The 16,713-nt window shown below is 45.1% G+C and overlaps 1 protein-coding gene across 4 annotated transcripts in view; it reads right to left on the reverse strand.

The window, feature by feature from the left end:
• EFCAB10 (EF-hand calcium binding domain 10) overlaps positions 1-5,582 on the reverse strand; it is a 19,076-nt gene extending 13,494 nt beyond the window's left edge. For 2 of the 4 annotated variants that reach the window (XM_025380261.1, XM_025380263.1), the window contains exon 1: positions 5,250-5,428. In XM_025380261.1, coding sequence (XP_025236046.1) covers positions 5,250-5,355 — 106 coding nt within the window. In that variant the 5' untranslated portion in view covers positions 5,356-5,428. Of the gene's footprint in view, positions 1-5,249 lie in introns of all 4 variants that reach the window. The other 2 variants (XM_025380262.1, XM_025380264.1) reach the window with 2 other exon arrangements.
• Between the last annotated feature and the right edge of the window lie 11,131 nt (positions 5,583-16,713).

The following is a 16,713-nucleotide window of genomic DNA, read 5'->3' on the forward strand; positions in this document are numbered from 1 at the left end:
TCCCCTCCTCCCCCTCCCCCTCCCCCTCCCGCTCCTCCTCCTCCTCCGATTACAGGCGTGAACCACCACACCCGGCCGGAATTCTCATTATTAAAGATGGTACCCGGCCAGGCGCAGTGGCTTACGCCTGTAATCCAAGCACTTTAGGAGGTCGAGGAGAGAGGATCACTTGAGGTCAAGAGTTCCAGACCAGCCTGGACAACATGGCAAAACCCCATCTCTACTGAAAATACAAAAATTAGCTGGGCCTGGTGTTTTGCACCTGTAATCCCAGCTACTCTGGAGGCTGAGGTATGAGAGTCGCTTGAACCCTGGAGGCAGAGGTTGCAGTGAGCTGAGATGTGCCACTGTACCCTAGCCTGGGCGACAGGGCAAGGGTCTGTCTTAAAAAAAGAAAAGAGGCCGGGCGCGGTGGCTCAAGCCTGTAATCCCAGCACTTTGGGAGGCCGAGGCGAGTGGATCACGAGGTCAGGAGATCGAGACTATCCTGGCTAACATGGTGAAACCCCATCTCTACTAAAAATACAAAAAAACTAGCCAGGCGTGGTGGCGGGCGCCTGTAGTCTCAGCTACTTGGGAGGCTGAGGTGGGAGAATGGCGTGAACCCGGGAGGCGGAGCTTGCAGTGAGCCGAGATCACGCCACTGCACTCCAGCCTGGGAGCACAGCAAGACTCCGTCTCAAAAAAAAAAAAAAAAAGAAAAGAAAAAAAGTGGTATCCATGTCTCAATTTTAAAAAACAGCTACACTATTTATGTGATAGGTATATAATTAATGTATGAGTATTCCCAGACTTCCCTTCCACTAAGGAGAATTTTGTCTTTATCTGCTTAGGTTCTTTTCCCCTGATAATGCCTTCTACTGGAAAATTCTGGTTTTGCCAGATGGGTTCAAGGCTTTTTGTGCTGGAGGAAAAAAAGAATCTTCAAGATGCTAAATTGGTTGACATAATAAAGAACTGAGAAAACCACGCAAGATAGGGAGGAGACAGAAGAGGTGGACGGGCTGAGTGTCATGGATTTGGAACCTGACAGGCTCTGCTGCTGCTGTGGAGAATACAGCTGGGAACAAGGAGGAAGGACTTTTGAGTGGTTTTACTGTGGATTATGAGTTAAAATCTTTTTGATTCCTTTTAAATTACTCTTGATTGCTGGAATGACTGTGCTTCTTTGAGTGGGATTCTGTGTTGTGACCGAGATGGCCAAATGGAGGCCTCTGTTTGTGTGGATTATAAGTGTTTGAGATTCTCAGAGACTATCAGAAAGTTCATGTAGATCAGGTAAGTGGGCTCATGCTGAAACTCAGAAAAGTTAATTTTTCATTCAGTTGACCCATTGGCTGCCATAGTGCTTTTGTCTTTTTAATTTTTTTTTTTTTTCTTCTTGAGGCAGAGTCTCGTTCTGTCACCCAGGCTGGAGTGCAGTGGCACAATCTCAGCTCACTGCAACCTCTGCCTCTGTGTTCAAGCAATTCTCCTGCCTCAGCCTCCCGAATAACTGATTACAAGCATGTGCCACCACACCTGGCTAATTTTGTATTTTTAGTAGAGACAGCATTTCACACTGCCACGACATCTGGATAATTTTGTGTTTTTAGTAGAGAGAGTTTTTCACCACATTGGCCAGGCTGGTCTCGAACTCCTGACCTCAAGTGATCTACCCGCCTCGGCCTCCCAAAGTGCTGGGATTATAGGTGTGAGCCACCATGCCTAGCCTGTCTTTTTAATTTTAAATTGTTTTTGTTGTTCATATCATGTTTAAGATACCCATATTAAGGATAATCGAATGTTCCAGTTGGCCTGGGACAGTCCTAGTTTACCATGTTGTCCTGGAATAATTATTAATAGTACCTATTTTCACTCAAAATATCCCTAGCTTGGATGATAACTCATATAGTCATCTTACCCATAAAGAACCACTAATGAAGACAGGAAATGTAAGTGTAAGTCAGTGAGGAGCATCAAAATAACAATTTGGTAAATTCTCAAGAGAATCTGCAGATTCATAAATTGCATTCTTCTGATAAAAATTATACAACACATCAAGATGTAAAGAAAATTAGAGAATCAAGCCAAGATGTCCAATATCCAATAATTCCAGAACGATATAGGTAAGGAAAATAAGAAAAATACTTCCTAGACCTGAAAGAAAAATGTCTCCAAATTTAATAAGACAATAAAGTACCTAGAGCACAATACATTAACAGCAACAACAAAACCATTCCAAGGCATATCAATATTTAGGATACCAGAGATAAGATAAAAAGACAACCCTAAAAAGTTTCCAGAAAGAATAAACTTGCCTCATACCCAGATCAAGAATCTGATGTCATATGACATCAGAATTCTTCAGAGCAACATGAGAAATTAGAAGACAATGGAACAATGCCTCAAAAATTCCGAGGGCAGTATGTTCCAACTTAAAATTGTATCTACTCTTATTTTATGAGACAGAGTCTCGCTCTGTTGCCCAGGCTGGAGTGCAACAGTGAAATCTCAGCTCACTGTAACCTCCACTTCCCAGATGCAAGTGATTCTCCTGCCACAGTCTCCTGAGTAGCTAGGACTACAGGCGTATGCCACTATGCCTGGCTAATTTTTGTATTTTTAGTAGAGACGGGGTTTTACCATGTTGGCCAGGCTGGTCTCAAACTCCTGACCTCAAGTGATCTGCCTGCCTCGGCCTCTCAAAGTGTTGGGAGGCATGAGCCTCCATGTGCAGCCTCCACTCTATTAAAGTTTTGAATGTAGGAATTCATATTTTTATATATGTGTGTTCCCAAAATCTTTACCCCTCAAAGCATGCTCTCTCAGGAAGCCACTAAAGGATATGCTCCACCAGAAGAAAGGGGTAAAGCAAGAATGAGGGATTGCTGGCCATGCCATAAAACAAGCTCTGAACACTAGAGAGGTGAGGAGTCGTCTTAGGATCAGAGTGAGGCGAAGCTGTGAATAACTACTGTGTAGCAATCAGTCCAGACTGGAGCAGGAAGACACAGAGCTGGGGTTACGGGGATTGGGTGGTGGGGGTGAGGGGTGGGGGTAATTACTCAGTGAATGCAAATGTAATGAGGGGAGAGCTGTACTGTGGCAAAAGAGGGTATGGATGAATTAGTGATGATCACACAAATTTAAGCCAAAAATTTAAATATATTATTAACCAGGGAAAACAACAAGGGAAATATAATCAGCATAGTATAAGGATTATAGATACTTGCCTAATAATATTAAAAATTCTGAATACTGAGGATATCAAAATTGTGATCTAAATTTATCTGGAAGATGGGTGTGAGTGGGAACAGGTGTATGAGGTGTGTGTTTAAGATAGCCGCATTTTCATCTTCCACAGCATAAAGCTAGTATCTGTCCTAGAGGGAAAAACATTCAGCAGCAGCAATATAGGTCTGTTATTTAGAAATCTCAAGATAAATAGCAAAGAATATTGCTAGAAGAGTTGAAATTATTTTGTGCAGAAGCTGGGGATGGTGACAGGAATGCTGTTGTTATTATAAGCTTTGGAGTACTTTTCAATTTTTAAACCCCATACATCCACTTCAGTAGAAATGAAACTTAAAAATAAATGTTGACAAACATTTTTATGTAATGAATGTAACATATCCCTTTGTTATGATGAAGAACATTAACATTTGTGTTTAAGAATTTTTTTTTTGAGATGGTGTCTTACTCTGTCACCCGGCCTGAGTAGCAATCTCGGCTCAATGCAACCTCCACCTCCCAGGTTCATATGATCCTCCCACATCAGCCGCTTGAGTAGCTGGGATTATAGGCACACACCACCATGTGCAGCTAATTTTGTATTTTTGGTAGAGATGGGGTTTCCCCATGTTGCCCAGGCTGGTCTATGAACTCCTGAAGTCAGGTGATCTACAGCCTCCCAGAGTGTTGGGATTACAGGTGTGAGTCACTGTGCATTGGCCCATCATTTGTCTTAATATATAATATTAGGCTGGAGTGCAGTGGCACAATCATGGCTCACTGCAGCCTCGAACTCCCAGGCTCAAGCGAGACTCCCACCTCAGCCTCCTGAGTAGCTGGCACCACAGGCATGCACCACCATGCCCCAGATAATTTTTTTACTTTTAGTAGAGAAGCGGTCCCAGCTGTGTTGCCCAGGCTGGTTTAAGAACTCCTGGGCTCAAGTGTTGGGATTACAGGCGTGAGCCACCGCCCCCAAGGAGCTTCATAAGTAGCTAGGATTACAGGCATGCACTACCACACCCAGCTAATTTTGTGTATTTTTAGTAGAGAGGAGGTTTCACCATGTTGGCCAGGCTGGTCTCAAACACCCGACCTCAAGTGATTCGCCCACTTCGGCCTCCCAAAGTGCTGGGATTACAGGCCTGAGCCACTGCACCTGGCCTATTTTTCTATTTATTTATTTATTTTTTTTTTTGAGATGGAATCTTGCTCTGTCACCCAGGCTGGAGTGCAGTGGTGCCATCTCGTGCCCAGCCTTGTTTTGTTTTAATACTTTAAAACAACTAGCAAGAACTTTATCATCCTATACATGATATTGGTTGGGTGTTTTTTGGCACAGTTGGAATGTTTGGTATTTCCATTTCCTTAAGAAGCAAATGGACAATTTTGGCATTTTGGACGCTCCATATGGAGGTCAGCAAATTACAATTCTGCACCCTGGGGAGGACACAAAACCATTTTCACCTTAATATAACTTTTAAATGATACACCACTCCTAAATTACAAAAGGATGCAAATTTTGTAGGGGGTTCAGATGTGTAAAAAAATGTTAGGAGAAGCGATCTCCTCTAGAATATCTATCCTACCCTATCAATTGTTTTGTTGCCAGATTCAAAACTTTGGCCGCACACGGTGGCTCATGCCTATAATCCCAGCACTTTGAGAGGCCGAGGCGTGCAGATCACCTGAGGTCAGGAGTTCGAGACCAGCCTGACCAACATGATGAAACGCTGTCACTACTAAAAATACAAAAATTAGCCCGGCGTGGCGGCGGGCGCCTGTAACCTCAGCCATTCAGGAGGCTGAGGCAGGAGAATCGCTTGAACCCGGGAGGTGAAGGTTGCAGTGAAACAAGCTCAGGCCATTGTACTCCAGCCTGAGGGACTGTTTTATTGAAGGCCACAGAGTTTATCAACAGCAGAAGGGCTCACGTGGCTGGGAGGCAGTGGAAAGCGAGTGTGTGAGAGGGGGTTTCGTGAGGGAAGCAAGTCCCGCGTGGAGGGATGGCTGTAACGGGGCATAGGGGCCCTTACCCGGCCGAAAGAATAAGAGGGCACTGGTGAGGTAGCTCACCAGCTCCTTGATCTGATGCCTTTCCAAATACTCCGCGGCTTGGAGCTCCCTGTTGCTGGTCTCCATCGGTTCGCGTCCCGCTGTTGCTAGGCGACTACCTGGCGTCCCGGCCGTGCGACTCCGCCTCCCTCTCCCTGGCGCGGTCACGTGAAGCCTCTGACTCCCCTGTGGCTGCGACCGGGACCTGGAATTTCTAGTGCTCAACATTCAGGGCAAGCCTGGGGAATGTAGCAGGGCAGAGAGGGCAGGTGAGGTGTGGACCAACCTCACCGTCCGGGATCCAGGCTGAGGGCTGGGCCCAAGTGCCTTTTTCCGTTTCTCTTTCTAGCACCTAGCTCGGTACTTGTTGATCCAATGATTAACAAGGCTTGACGTGCTGGCATCACAACTCAGCATGAGCTAATAACAGAAGGAACTTGTGCAATTTTGAGGGTGCCCAGTGGAGAGTTCTAAGTGGCATCTTCGGTGTGAGCGGCCTGCAGGCATGGCGCTGGCCACCAGGCAGGAAGGTCTTGGCCTGTTGGCTCGACTGGGTTGTTGGCCACAGAGCAGCCTGGATCCTGAGCTTCAACCCGTTTGCTGGAGCTGGTCTTAGGAGAGGGAGATCACCTGACAAATTTATTTATTTATTTACTTATTTATTTATTTATTCATTCATTCAGAGACAGATTTTCGCTCTTGTTGCCCAGGCTGGAGTACAATGGTGCAATCTTGGCTCACTGCAATCTCCACCTCCCAGGTTCAAGAGATTCTCCTGCCTCAGCCTCCCAAGTAGCTGGGATTACAGGCATGCATCACTACACCCTGCTAATTTTTTTGTATTTTTTAGTAGAGATGGGGTTTCACCACCTTGGCCAGGCTGGTCTAGAATTCCTATCCTCAAGTGATCCACCCACCTTGGCCTCCCAGAGTGCTGGGATTACAGGCGGGAGCCACCGTGCCTGGCCCTGATAGTTGTTTTCAGGGAGGGTCACTGAGTAAGGTGGGATGCAAGTAGCTAGGAGGGCCTCTACTCAAGCATGGGAAGACCTGAGAAACTAAAACTCTGGGCTGGGCCATCTGTCCTTGAGGGCCTGTGCCCACGTCCTTCACCCAAGAGTTAGCCCAGAAGCAGCACTTCAAGAAAGGGAATGACAAATGGTCAGTGAACATGTGAAAATATTCTAAGCCTCTTTGACAATCCAGTAAACAAAACTACAAGAAAATACTATTTCACGTCTACCAGACGGATAAAGATTATGAAGTTGAACAATATCAAGTGCTGGCAAAGACGTCCACAATTAGTGAGATGGTCAGTGATCTTGGGAGCATAAATTGGAACATCCACTTTGGAAAACGGTTTAGAATTATCTTGGTAATTTAAACATGTTTCTACACTCTGACCCAGAAATTCCACTCCAAGAGCAGCTCTTGTCAATGTCCACCAGGAGACATGTACAAGAATGTTTATAGCGGCACCATTCATAATAGAAATCACTGACAACAGACCAAATACCAAGAGAAAAATGGATTTTAAAAACTATGGTATAAAGCCGGAAGCAGTGGTTCACGCCTGTAATCCCAGCACTTTGGGAGGCTGAGGCGGGCGGATCACAAGGTCAGTAGATCAAGACCATCCTGGCTAATAGGGTGAAACTCCGAGTCTACTAAAAATAAAAAAATATCAGCCGGGTGTGGTGGCACATGCCTGTAGTCCCAGCTACTCGGGAGGGCGAAACAGGAGAATCGCTTGAACCCGGGAGGCGGAGGTTGCAGTGAGCCGAGATTGCGCCACTGCACTCCAGCGTGACCACAGAGCGAGACTCAATCTTAAAAAAAACAAAAAAACTATGGTATATTACACATGAATACTATGAACCACTTCAACAGTCAGTTGTAGCTACTTGCAACAATATAGGCGAATTTCAAAAACATTGCTTCAAGAGCATGTATACTATATGAATCAATTTAAAGTTTAAGAACATACCAAACTGAATATATTGTTTACAGATTCAAACATATGTAAGAAATCTATCAAGAAACACAAGAGAATGGTAAACACAAAGTTCAGCACAATGTTTGCCTTGGAGGTGGGAGAAAAGGGAATGGGTTTAGGGAGGAATATCCCGAGGACTGCAGGATTCATTCTAATATGATTTTTCTTTAATTGAGGGGTGGGTTCACAGGTGTTCATCCGATTTGATTCTTTATACCCTATATATGTATTTTACAAAATTTTTTTATCTGTTCAGCATTTAGTAAAAATAATTTTTCAGCAGTTGAAAGCTATTATCCTTAGCAAATTAACACAGGAACAGAAAACCAAATACCACATATTCTCACAAGTGGGAGTTAAATGATAAGAACACATTGACATAAAGAAGGAAACGACAGACACTGGGGTCTACTTGAGGGGGGAGGGTGGGAGGAGGGAGAGGAGCAGGAAAAATAACTACAGGGTACTGGCTTAATACCCACGTGATGAAATAATATGTACAACAAATCCCCTTGATATCTGCTTCCCTACAAAACAGACCTTCACATGTACCCCCAAACCTAAAATTAAAGTTAAAAAAAAATAGAGTGGAAAGAGGGGATAAAAAATGAATGCTGGGAGACTGAACCAAGTCTGAAACAGAAAGTAGCCATGTGAACATGCAACCAGAAAGTGGGCACCGTATCTCCAGAGGGCAGGCCCACCTTGAGAATGCTGAGCTATCTGGCAGGCCAGAAAAGCCCTGATCATCTGGGAGAACTAGAGGAGATTTTAGGGCTGTTTGGGTCCTTGGCGCAACTTTGAACAGAGAGAAGGGATAATGCTCTTGTCCCCAAAGTCTAGAGGAGGTGTTCTGAGGAGGGAAAGACTTACTCTCTGAAAAGACTTGAAAGCTGTGTGCCCAGGGCAAGGTGAGGTGCCTTATCCTGTAATCCCATCACTTTGGGAGGCCAAGGCAGGAAGATTGCTTGAGCCCGAGTTTGAGACTAGCCTGTAATGCAGGATTTTCTTCTCGGTCACTTTGCAAGCCAGATACCTCTAGCCTGTGATTCCCTACCCAGGCCTCACTCTCCTGCAGCAGGAGACGGCCTGCCCACTCGGCCCACCCAGGCTGAGTCTGGCCTGTGCTCCAGTCCTGGAGTTCTTATCCTGAACCCGGGAAGAATGAAGATGCGCTGAGAATAGAAGAGTGAGCAAGGCAGGGAGTTTTATTGAGTGACAGAATAGCTCTCAGCGGAGAGGGGATCCGGGGGCTGTGGGGGGCAGGTTGGTCCCCCACCCCAACAGTCAGGTAGTTTCTCCCTGTGCTGCTGGGTCTGGGGCCTTTTATGGACTCAGAATGGGGAGTATGTGCGAGTTAGTGTGTGAATATGCAAAAAAGGTTAAAGACACCACTCAAAGGTGGGCACGACAATGTAGAAAACCAATCAGGAAAGGGTAGGTATATAATAGGTGAAGGGTGAGGATCAGTCAGAGGAAAACATGCCAAATGGGAAGACAAGTTCTCAGTCTGGTCTGAGGATTTAACTTGTAGCTTGGCTTTCAGGCTTTAAACTGTCTTTGGCTTGGAGGTGGGGTTTCACAACTGACTTACCCCTATTTGCCCAGGCATAAAATGGCTGCCTCCTGTTGCTATCACCTAGCCAACACGCAAAACCCCATCTCTACCAAAAATACAAACATTAGCCAGCTGTGGTGGCACACACCTGTAGTCCCAGCTACTCAAGAAGCTGAGTCATGAGACTCATTTGAACTTGGGAGGTGGAGGTTGCAGTGAGCTGAGATTGTGCCACTGTACTCCAGCCTGGGCAACAAAGCAAGCCTCTGTCTCAGAAACAAAACAAACAAAACACTATGTGCCCAAATCTGCGCCACTGGCTTGGGTTTGTAAGAAGGGTCTTTCAGAAGGATGTTGGAGGCTGTTCTACAAACTTTTTAATAGCAGAATACTTAAAAAAAAAAAAAATCATATGTGGAATCTCTTCCCATTACCCCTGTCCCCAAATACATACACAATAGATAAAAGAACACTATCCTGGAATTCACATAGAATAAGATCACATTTTCATGTTTTATTTTTTTGAGACTGAGTCTATCACCCAGGCTGGAATGCAACGGTGCCATCTCAGCTTACTGCAACCTCCCCCTCCCAGGTTCAAGCAATTTTCCCACCTCAGCCTCCCAAGTGTCTGGGATTACAGGCACCTGCCATCATGCCCAGCTAATTTTTGTATTTTTGTATCTTTCTTACAGAAGCATGGCTGGCTGCCTGCGTGATCATAGTGACAGAGTTAACTGGAGCCTGGGGAGCTCTGACGCAGGGACAGAACTAAGCTGACAAAGTTGATGCATTGCTCTGATGCCTGTGGATCCGAGGGCCCTCTCTGAAGCCTGGTTCCCGATGGGTTCCGGGGAGTTTGAAAACTACTGATGTGGACATTATTCTTCAGTGTTTTTGTTTGTTTGATCCACTCCTCTGGGGACTTGCTTTACTTTCAGTGGTAGAAGGGGGAGTAAAGCATAAACACGAAGACCCAAATGATGCGCTCCTCCTTCAAATTCTGGCTAAGCGCTTGATCCTGGAGGGTTGATCAAAGCTGTATGATCACTCAGGAAAGTGGCTCTGGCTCTGCTTCGTGGCCAGTACAGCAGAGGCCTGGCGATGACAACAGGGATGAGAAATGGAGGGGGAGCCTGCAGCAGTGACAGTGACTATGAGAAGCAGGGGACCACAGGCCTGGGGAGGAGGACACGAGTCACAGCAGACAGAGGGGGCTGCTTTACCGTCTGCTGTCATGATATCCTTCGACTTGCCCAAGGCCAGAGTGGCCTAAACAAAACAAAGTGGAAAAAATGTCAGGAACATTCCTTAATAAGGGAGAGAAGACAAAGTCCTGGTCCCCTGCATATAGTGGTTTCTACTCAGTGCTATGAAGCACAAGACATTTGTTCTTCTCCTTGAGAAAGTCATATATTATTTTTCTGAGACAGTCTTGTTGTCGCCCAGGCTGGAGTGCAGTGGTACCACCTCGGCTCACTGCAACCTCCGCCTCCCAGGTTCAAGTGATTCTCATGCCTCAGCCTCCCGAGTAGCTGGGACTACAGGCATATACCACCACGCCCAGCTAATTTTTGTATTTTTTTTTTGTAGAGATGGGGTTTCTCCATATTGCCTAGGCTGGTTTCAAACTCCTAAGCTCAAGTGATCTGCCCGCCTTGGCCTCCCAAAGTGCTGGTATTACAGGTGTGAGCCACTGCACCTGGCCTATTTTTTATTTTTATTGAGACAGGGTCTTGCTCTGTCACCCAGGTTGGAATACAGTGGTGTGTTCACAACTCACTGCAGCCTCAACCCCTTGAACTCAAGCAATCTTCCTACCTCAGCCTCTAGAATAGGTGTGACTACAGGCACCCACCACCATGCCCAGCTATTTTTTTTTTTTGGTAGGGTTGGGGTTTCACTATGTTTCCCAGGCTAATCTCAAACTCCTGGGCTCAATCAGTGCTCCAACCTAGGCCTCCCACGTGCTGGGATTACAGGTGGGAGCCACTGCACCTGGCTGAGAACACATTTACTTACTCTTCAGGAGTTACTTGGTCCCTGAATAGCTCTGCTCTTTGTACTCTGGAACCTCAAATGACACTAACATTGCAATAATCTGATTTCCTCTGGCTATGAAGTTAGGCTGAGGAGAGCACAGTGGGCCCTGCTGACATCTTCCCAAGTTTCTGGTTGTTTTCCAACAAGTCTGGGTCCTTTCTCTGTCAGAGGAACAACACTGTGTGCTCAGCACTCTCTCAGCACAACTCAGATAGTGCCCTGCATTACCCATTGCCCTGGAAATCACACTGAAGAGAAGTGTGTGGATGCCACCTAGTGGAGTTAGCTATTCTCTGTTGGTGCCATCTGTTAATAGACCAAACTGGGCTTAATGAATCACCTTCAGTATCCTCATAGCATTGCTCCTTCCACAACTTGTCCTTCACCTCCTCATCACTCTTAATAATATTATGACTAATTCTTTTAGTGGTTGTGGAGTGGCTCCAGGTGGGGGGCATTCATGCTGTGGTCCTCACTCCAGGCAACACCTTGGAACCACCTGGGAGCCTTTAAAAAGTACTGACGTCTGTGCCCATTTCAGGCCATGAAACACAGTCTCCTGGGATGGGGCTGGGACATTGGTGGTTTTGCTGTTGTTGCTTTAAAGCTCTATTGAGGTATAATTAATATGATAAACTACACATTTTTAAATTGTTCTATGTGGTAAGTTTGTATACAGCCATGAAATCACAGCAAGATAATGAACATTCATTCCCCAACCCCATCCCCAGGCAACCACTGACATACTACCTGTAACTAGAGATTTGTTCACAAATGGAACCATAGTATTTTTTTTAGTAGTTTTTTTTTTTTTTTTGGTCTGGCTTCTTTCACTCAACATAATTTTTTGAGATTCATTGATGTTGTTACATGTATTAATATTTCATTCATTTTTATTCCTGAAGAGGATTCCACTGAATGTATATACCACAATTTGTTTACCCACTTACCTGTTGATGCACACTTGGTTTGTTTTCAGTTTTGGACTATTGCGACTAAAGCCACTATGAATATTCATATGCATGAATATACAATTTCATTTATCTCGCGGAAATACCTAGGAGTGGAATGGCTGGATGGTCGGTACTTAAAAAAAAAAAAATTAACAGTCTCACTCTGTCATCCAAGCTGGAGTGCAGTGGTGTAATTAAGGCTTACTGCAGCCTGGACCTCCTGGACTCAAGTGATCCTCCCAGCTCAGCCTACTAAGAAGCTGGGACTACAGGCGTGCACCACCATGCCCAGCTAATTTTTTTTTTTTTTTTTTTTTGGTAGAGACTAGGTCTCACTATGTTGCCCAGGCTGGTCTTAAATTCCTGGACTCAAGTGATGTGCCTGCCTTGGCTTCCCAAAAGTGCTGGGATTACAGGTGTGAGCCACCATGCCCCACTTTGCTTTTTTAAGAGACAAGGTCTCACTCTTGCCCAGGCTTGAGTGCAGTGGCACAATTATGGCTCACTGCAGCCTTGAACTGAACTCTGGGCTCAAATAATCCTCCTGCCTTAATCTCCCAGGTAGCTAGGAGTACAGACACAGGCCACCACACCTGGCTAATTGAAAAAAAATTTAAGAGATGGGGTCTTGCTATGCTGCTCAGGCTAGTCTTAAACTCCTGGCCTCAAGCAATCCTCCTGCCTCGGTCTTCCAAACTGCTGGGATTATAGACATGAGCCATTGTGCCCGGCCATGTGTTTAATTTCTTAAGAAACTGTTTTCTGGAGTGGCTACACCATTTTGCATTTCCAAGCTGATAAGCATTAAACGCTTCCCACATTATTCTAATGGACAACCAGACCCGAGCCCCTGCATTACTTCAAGCTGGGTGGGTGGAGGCGAAGGGCTGGGCAGCGTTTGATCAGGAGTCCATGAGAGTTTGAGAGTACACAGCTTATGCTTGGTGTAGACTTACTCTGATTCTCCACCCAGCACAAACACTGCAGTCTCCTGGGAAGGCTTTTTGAAAATGCAGCATATCCCACTGCTTCATTTGACTAGCCTAAAAAAGAGAAATTTAAAAAAGGAAAATGCAGTGTCTGCTCTCTCTTCCCCCAGAGAGTCTGATAAAATTGCTTTGCTCTGAAAGTGGGAGTGTGGGCCTGTTTCAGTCGTCAGTTTATTAACAGCTCCCCCGCAGGGTTCTAGAGCATACATGGAGTGACCAACTTCCTGATTTGTTCTGGAGGGAGGGGTTTCCAGTACCATGAAACTTTCAGTGATAAAACTGGAAAAATCGCAGGTAAACTGGAATGCTTGGTCACCCTATGTGTGGACCACCAGCATAAAGACGCTGGGCTGGCCGGGTGCGGTGGCTCACGCCTGTAATCCCAGCACTTTGGGAGGCCGAGACGGGCGGATCACAAGGTCAGGAGATCCAGACCATCCTGGCGAACATGGTGAAACCCCCGTCTCTACTAAAAAAATACAAAAAACTTCAAGCCTGTAATCCCAGCACTTTGGGAGGCCGAGACGGGCAGATCACGAGGTCAGCAGATCAAGCCCATCCTGGCTAACACGGTGACACCCTGTCTCTACTAAAAAAAAAAAAAAAAAACAAAAAAAACTAGCCGGGTGTGGTGGCGGGCGCCTGTAGTCCCAGCTCCTCGGGAGGCTGAGGCAGAATGGCGTGAACCCGGGAGGCGGAGCTTGCAGTGAGCCAGGATCCGGCCACCGCACTCCAGCCTGGGCGACAGAGCGAGACTCCGCCTCAAAAAAAAAAAAAAAAAAGAAGAGAAAAAAAAGAAAAAAAAAAGACCCTGGGCTTTAGCGTCAGGCAGACTTGTCAGTCTGCCTGTCAGCCTTGAGTTATGGTTCAGGGTGTGTGTGTGTGTGTGTGTGTGTGTGTGTGTGTGTTGGGAGGGGAGGGAATTGTATAAAAGGGAAAGTGAGGAGACATGAGTGGCCAGAGCAGAGGCCTGATTTCCTCTCTCCATTTTTTGTTTCAACCAGAAACAAGTCAGAGATGGCTCAGCTAGGAGTTTTGGTTGCTATTAAAAAGGAGGGAAAAAAATATAAAGGGTAATTTCCTGAGAAAACAGGCAGTGTGTGCCGTAATGGCCTTTGGAGCCAGACTGCCTCACTTCCAATCCCAGTCTTACCACTGCCCATTAATAACTGTGTCACCTGGAGCAAAAAGCCTAGATTCTCTGCCTCAGTTTCCTCATGGATATAATGGGGATAATATATCTACCTCACAGGGGTTGTCTTGAAGACTGAATGAACCAATATATGTAAAGCTCTTAAAATGGCACCAGGCATGTACTAAATGTTTGCTATTATCATCTTAGTCTTGTGAGAGGAAATGGAATGAGAGGAAAAGAAGAATCTCTATAGTCTCTATAACCTATGTCTATAGGCTGTCCTGCTTGGTTTCCTATGGAAATGTTTTTGGAGTAACATTTCAGATTTTGTATGTGTGTTTGTTTGGTCCCAGGGTCTCACTCTGTTACCCAGGCTGGAGTGCAATGGTCCAATCACAGCTCACTGCAGCTTTGACCTCCCAAAGCACCACCATGCCTGGCTAATTAAAAAAATTTTTTTTGTATGCAGATAGAAGTCTATGTTGCCCAGGGTTGTCTTGAACTCCTGGTCTCAAGTGATCCTTCTGTCTCAGCCTCCTTAAGTGCTGGGATTACAGACGTGAGCCACTGCACCCAGGCTTGTGTTGTGTTTTTTCAAAACTATAGACTCTTTGTTCTAAGTGGCAATGTAAGAGGAAGGTAAGATATTTATTATATGCTTAATATTTTTGTGCAAATCATAAGGGAGACATAAGTTTAGAATGTGATTTTACTTTCACCAAGTTGTTTCATTGGTGAGCTGCCTTTTTTTTTTTTTTTTTTTTTTTTTTTTTGAGATGGAGTCCCGCCCTCTCTCGCCCAGGCAGGAGTGTAGTGGTGCGATCTCAGCTTACTGCAGCTTCCACCTACTGGGTTCAAGTGATCTCCTGTCTCAGCCTCCTGAGTAGCTGGGACTACAGGCATGTGCCACCACATCCAGCTAATTTTGTATTTTTAGTAGAGATGGGGTTGTGCCATGTTGGCCAGGCTGGTCTCGAACTCCTGACCTCAGGAGATCTACCCACCTTCGCCTCCCAATGTGCTGGGATTACAGGTATGAGCCACTGTGCCCAGCCAGTGAGCTGCATTTTTAAAGTTAAAAAAAAAAAAAAAAAAAAAAAACCCAGAACAGACTAATAGTGACAACTATTAGAACTCAAATCTCAAAAGTTCCATCTCAGTCTTTGTAAAATAACATTTAATATCTGAGGCAGTACAAGATGGACTCAAAAAGTGTATCCAGCCTTTGGTCATTCTTCATGGACCTAAAAAAGCAAACATGCTTAAAACATTTTAAAACACTAAATTCATTTTACCAAACATGAAAGTATAGAACACATTGGGTGGCCACAGTATGAAGGATGGCAGGACAAGGTTGGGATCATGGGCCTATGATACCCACTTACAGTACTTCATTAAAAAACTTACTTCTGTTGCTAATCTCTCATAACTGTAGAATCAGGAAATTGACATTGCTATAATACTATTAACTCAGCTACAGATCTTATTTGGATTTCACCAGTTTTTACATGCACACTTTTTTTTCCCGTTTCATTTTTGAGGCTACTTCTGAATTTCAGAACATCATATTATAAACTGAGCGTAAATTTAGCTCCCATCACACTGGCTGGCTCTGTTTAAGCTTTTATTAGGTCCACCAAATTGAAGCCCAGAACAAAATTTATTAACACCAACACTCTTTGAGCTTCTGTATTATTTGTATAAAAGGTGACCATAGGCCGGGCGCGGTGGCTCAAGCCTGTAATCCCAGCACTTTGGGAGGCCGAGGCGGGTGGATCACGAGGTCAGGAGATCGAGACCATCCTGGCTAACATGGTGAAACCCCGTCTCTACTAAAAATACAAAAAACTAGCCGGGCGTGGTGGCGGGCGCCTGTAGTCCCAGCTACTCGGAGGCTGAGGCGGGAGAATGGCGTGAACCCGGGAGGCGGAGCTTGCAGTGAGCCGAGATCGCGCCACTGCACTCCAGCCTGGGCGACACAGCGAGACTCCGTCTCAAAAAAAAAAAAAAAAAAAAAAAAAAAAAAAGGTGACCATAGATGATCTCCTGTTTACACAAGTTATATGGGGAAGTCAAGGACCCTTTCCCAAGAGGCTTCCCCACTTACTAGCTGTTACGATCTTGAACAAATTACTGATCTCTTTAAACTTTGGCTTTCTCACCTGTAAAATGGAGATAATAATCCTACATACTTCATAGAGTTATTTTGAGAATTAGAAAAAATGTGAAACACATGATAAATAATGTTATTTGTTTACCACCACTGCCACCACCAGGGGAATCCTGTCCCTTTAGCCCCTTTCTTGATATCAGAGCAGTGCTGGTATGGCTTAGAGCTGGGAGTCTGCCCTGGGTGCAGACTAGAAGTCTTTGCTCTCCTGGCAGATGGTGAGGTGGAAGGATATACTTTCTTATAGCTGGGATGATGGCCAGGTGGCATGCAATCCTGTCTTCCCTGGCTGAAACTGAGAATGCGTTTCCCAAAATGCTACCGTATTGATATTAGACTTCAGGTGCCTCATGGGACATAGGGGCCTCTATGGGTTGTCCTGCAACCTAATCACCCTTGATTTTACATTTAAATGAAGATTACATTAGGTTGCAAATGAAACATTTGGAGCATAGCCCACAGAGTGGGGATCTCTTATATGAGAAAGACAGATAATTAGTCATATATTATTTTTGAAACTAAGACATCACTTTGCCTGAATACCCTTTTCAAGCAGAAATATGGTTAAAAGTTAAAAACGGTAAAATTTTTAGTATTGAGT

The sequence above is a fragment of the Theropithecus gelada genome, chromosome 3, assembly GCF_003255815.1.
Source record: "Theropithecus gelada isolate Dixy chromosome 3, Tgel_1.0, whole genome shotgun sequence".
In the NCBI taxonomy this organism is placed as follows: Eukaryota; Metazoa; Chordata; class Mammalia; order Primates; family Cercopithecidae; genus Theropithecus; species Theropithecus gelada.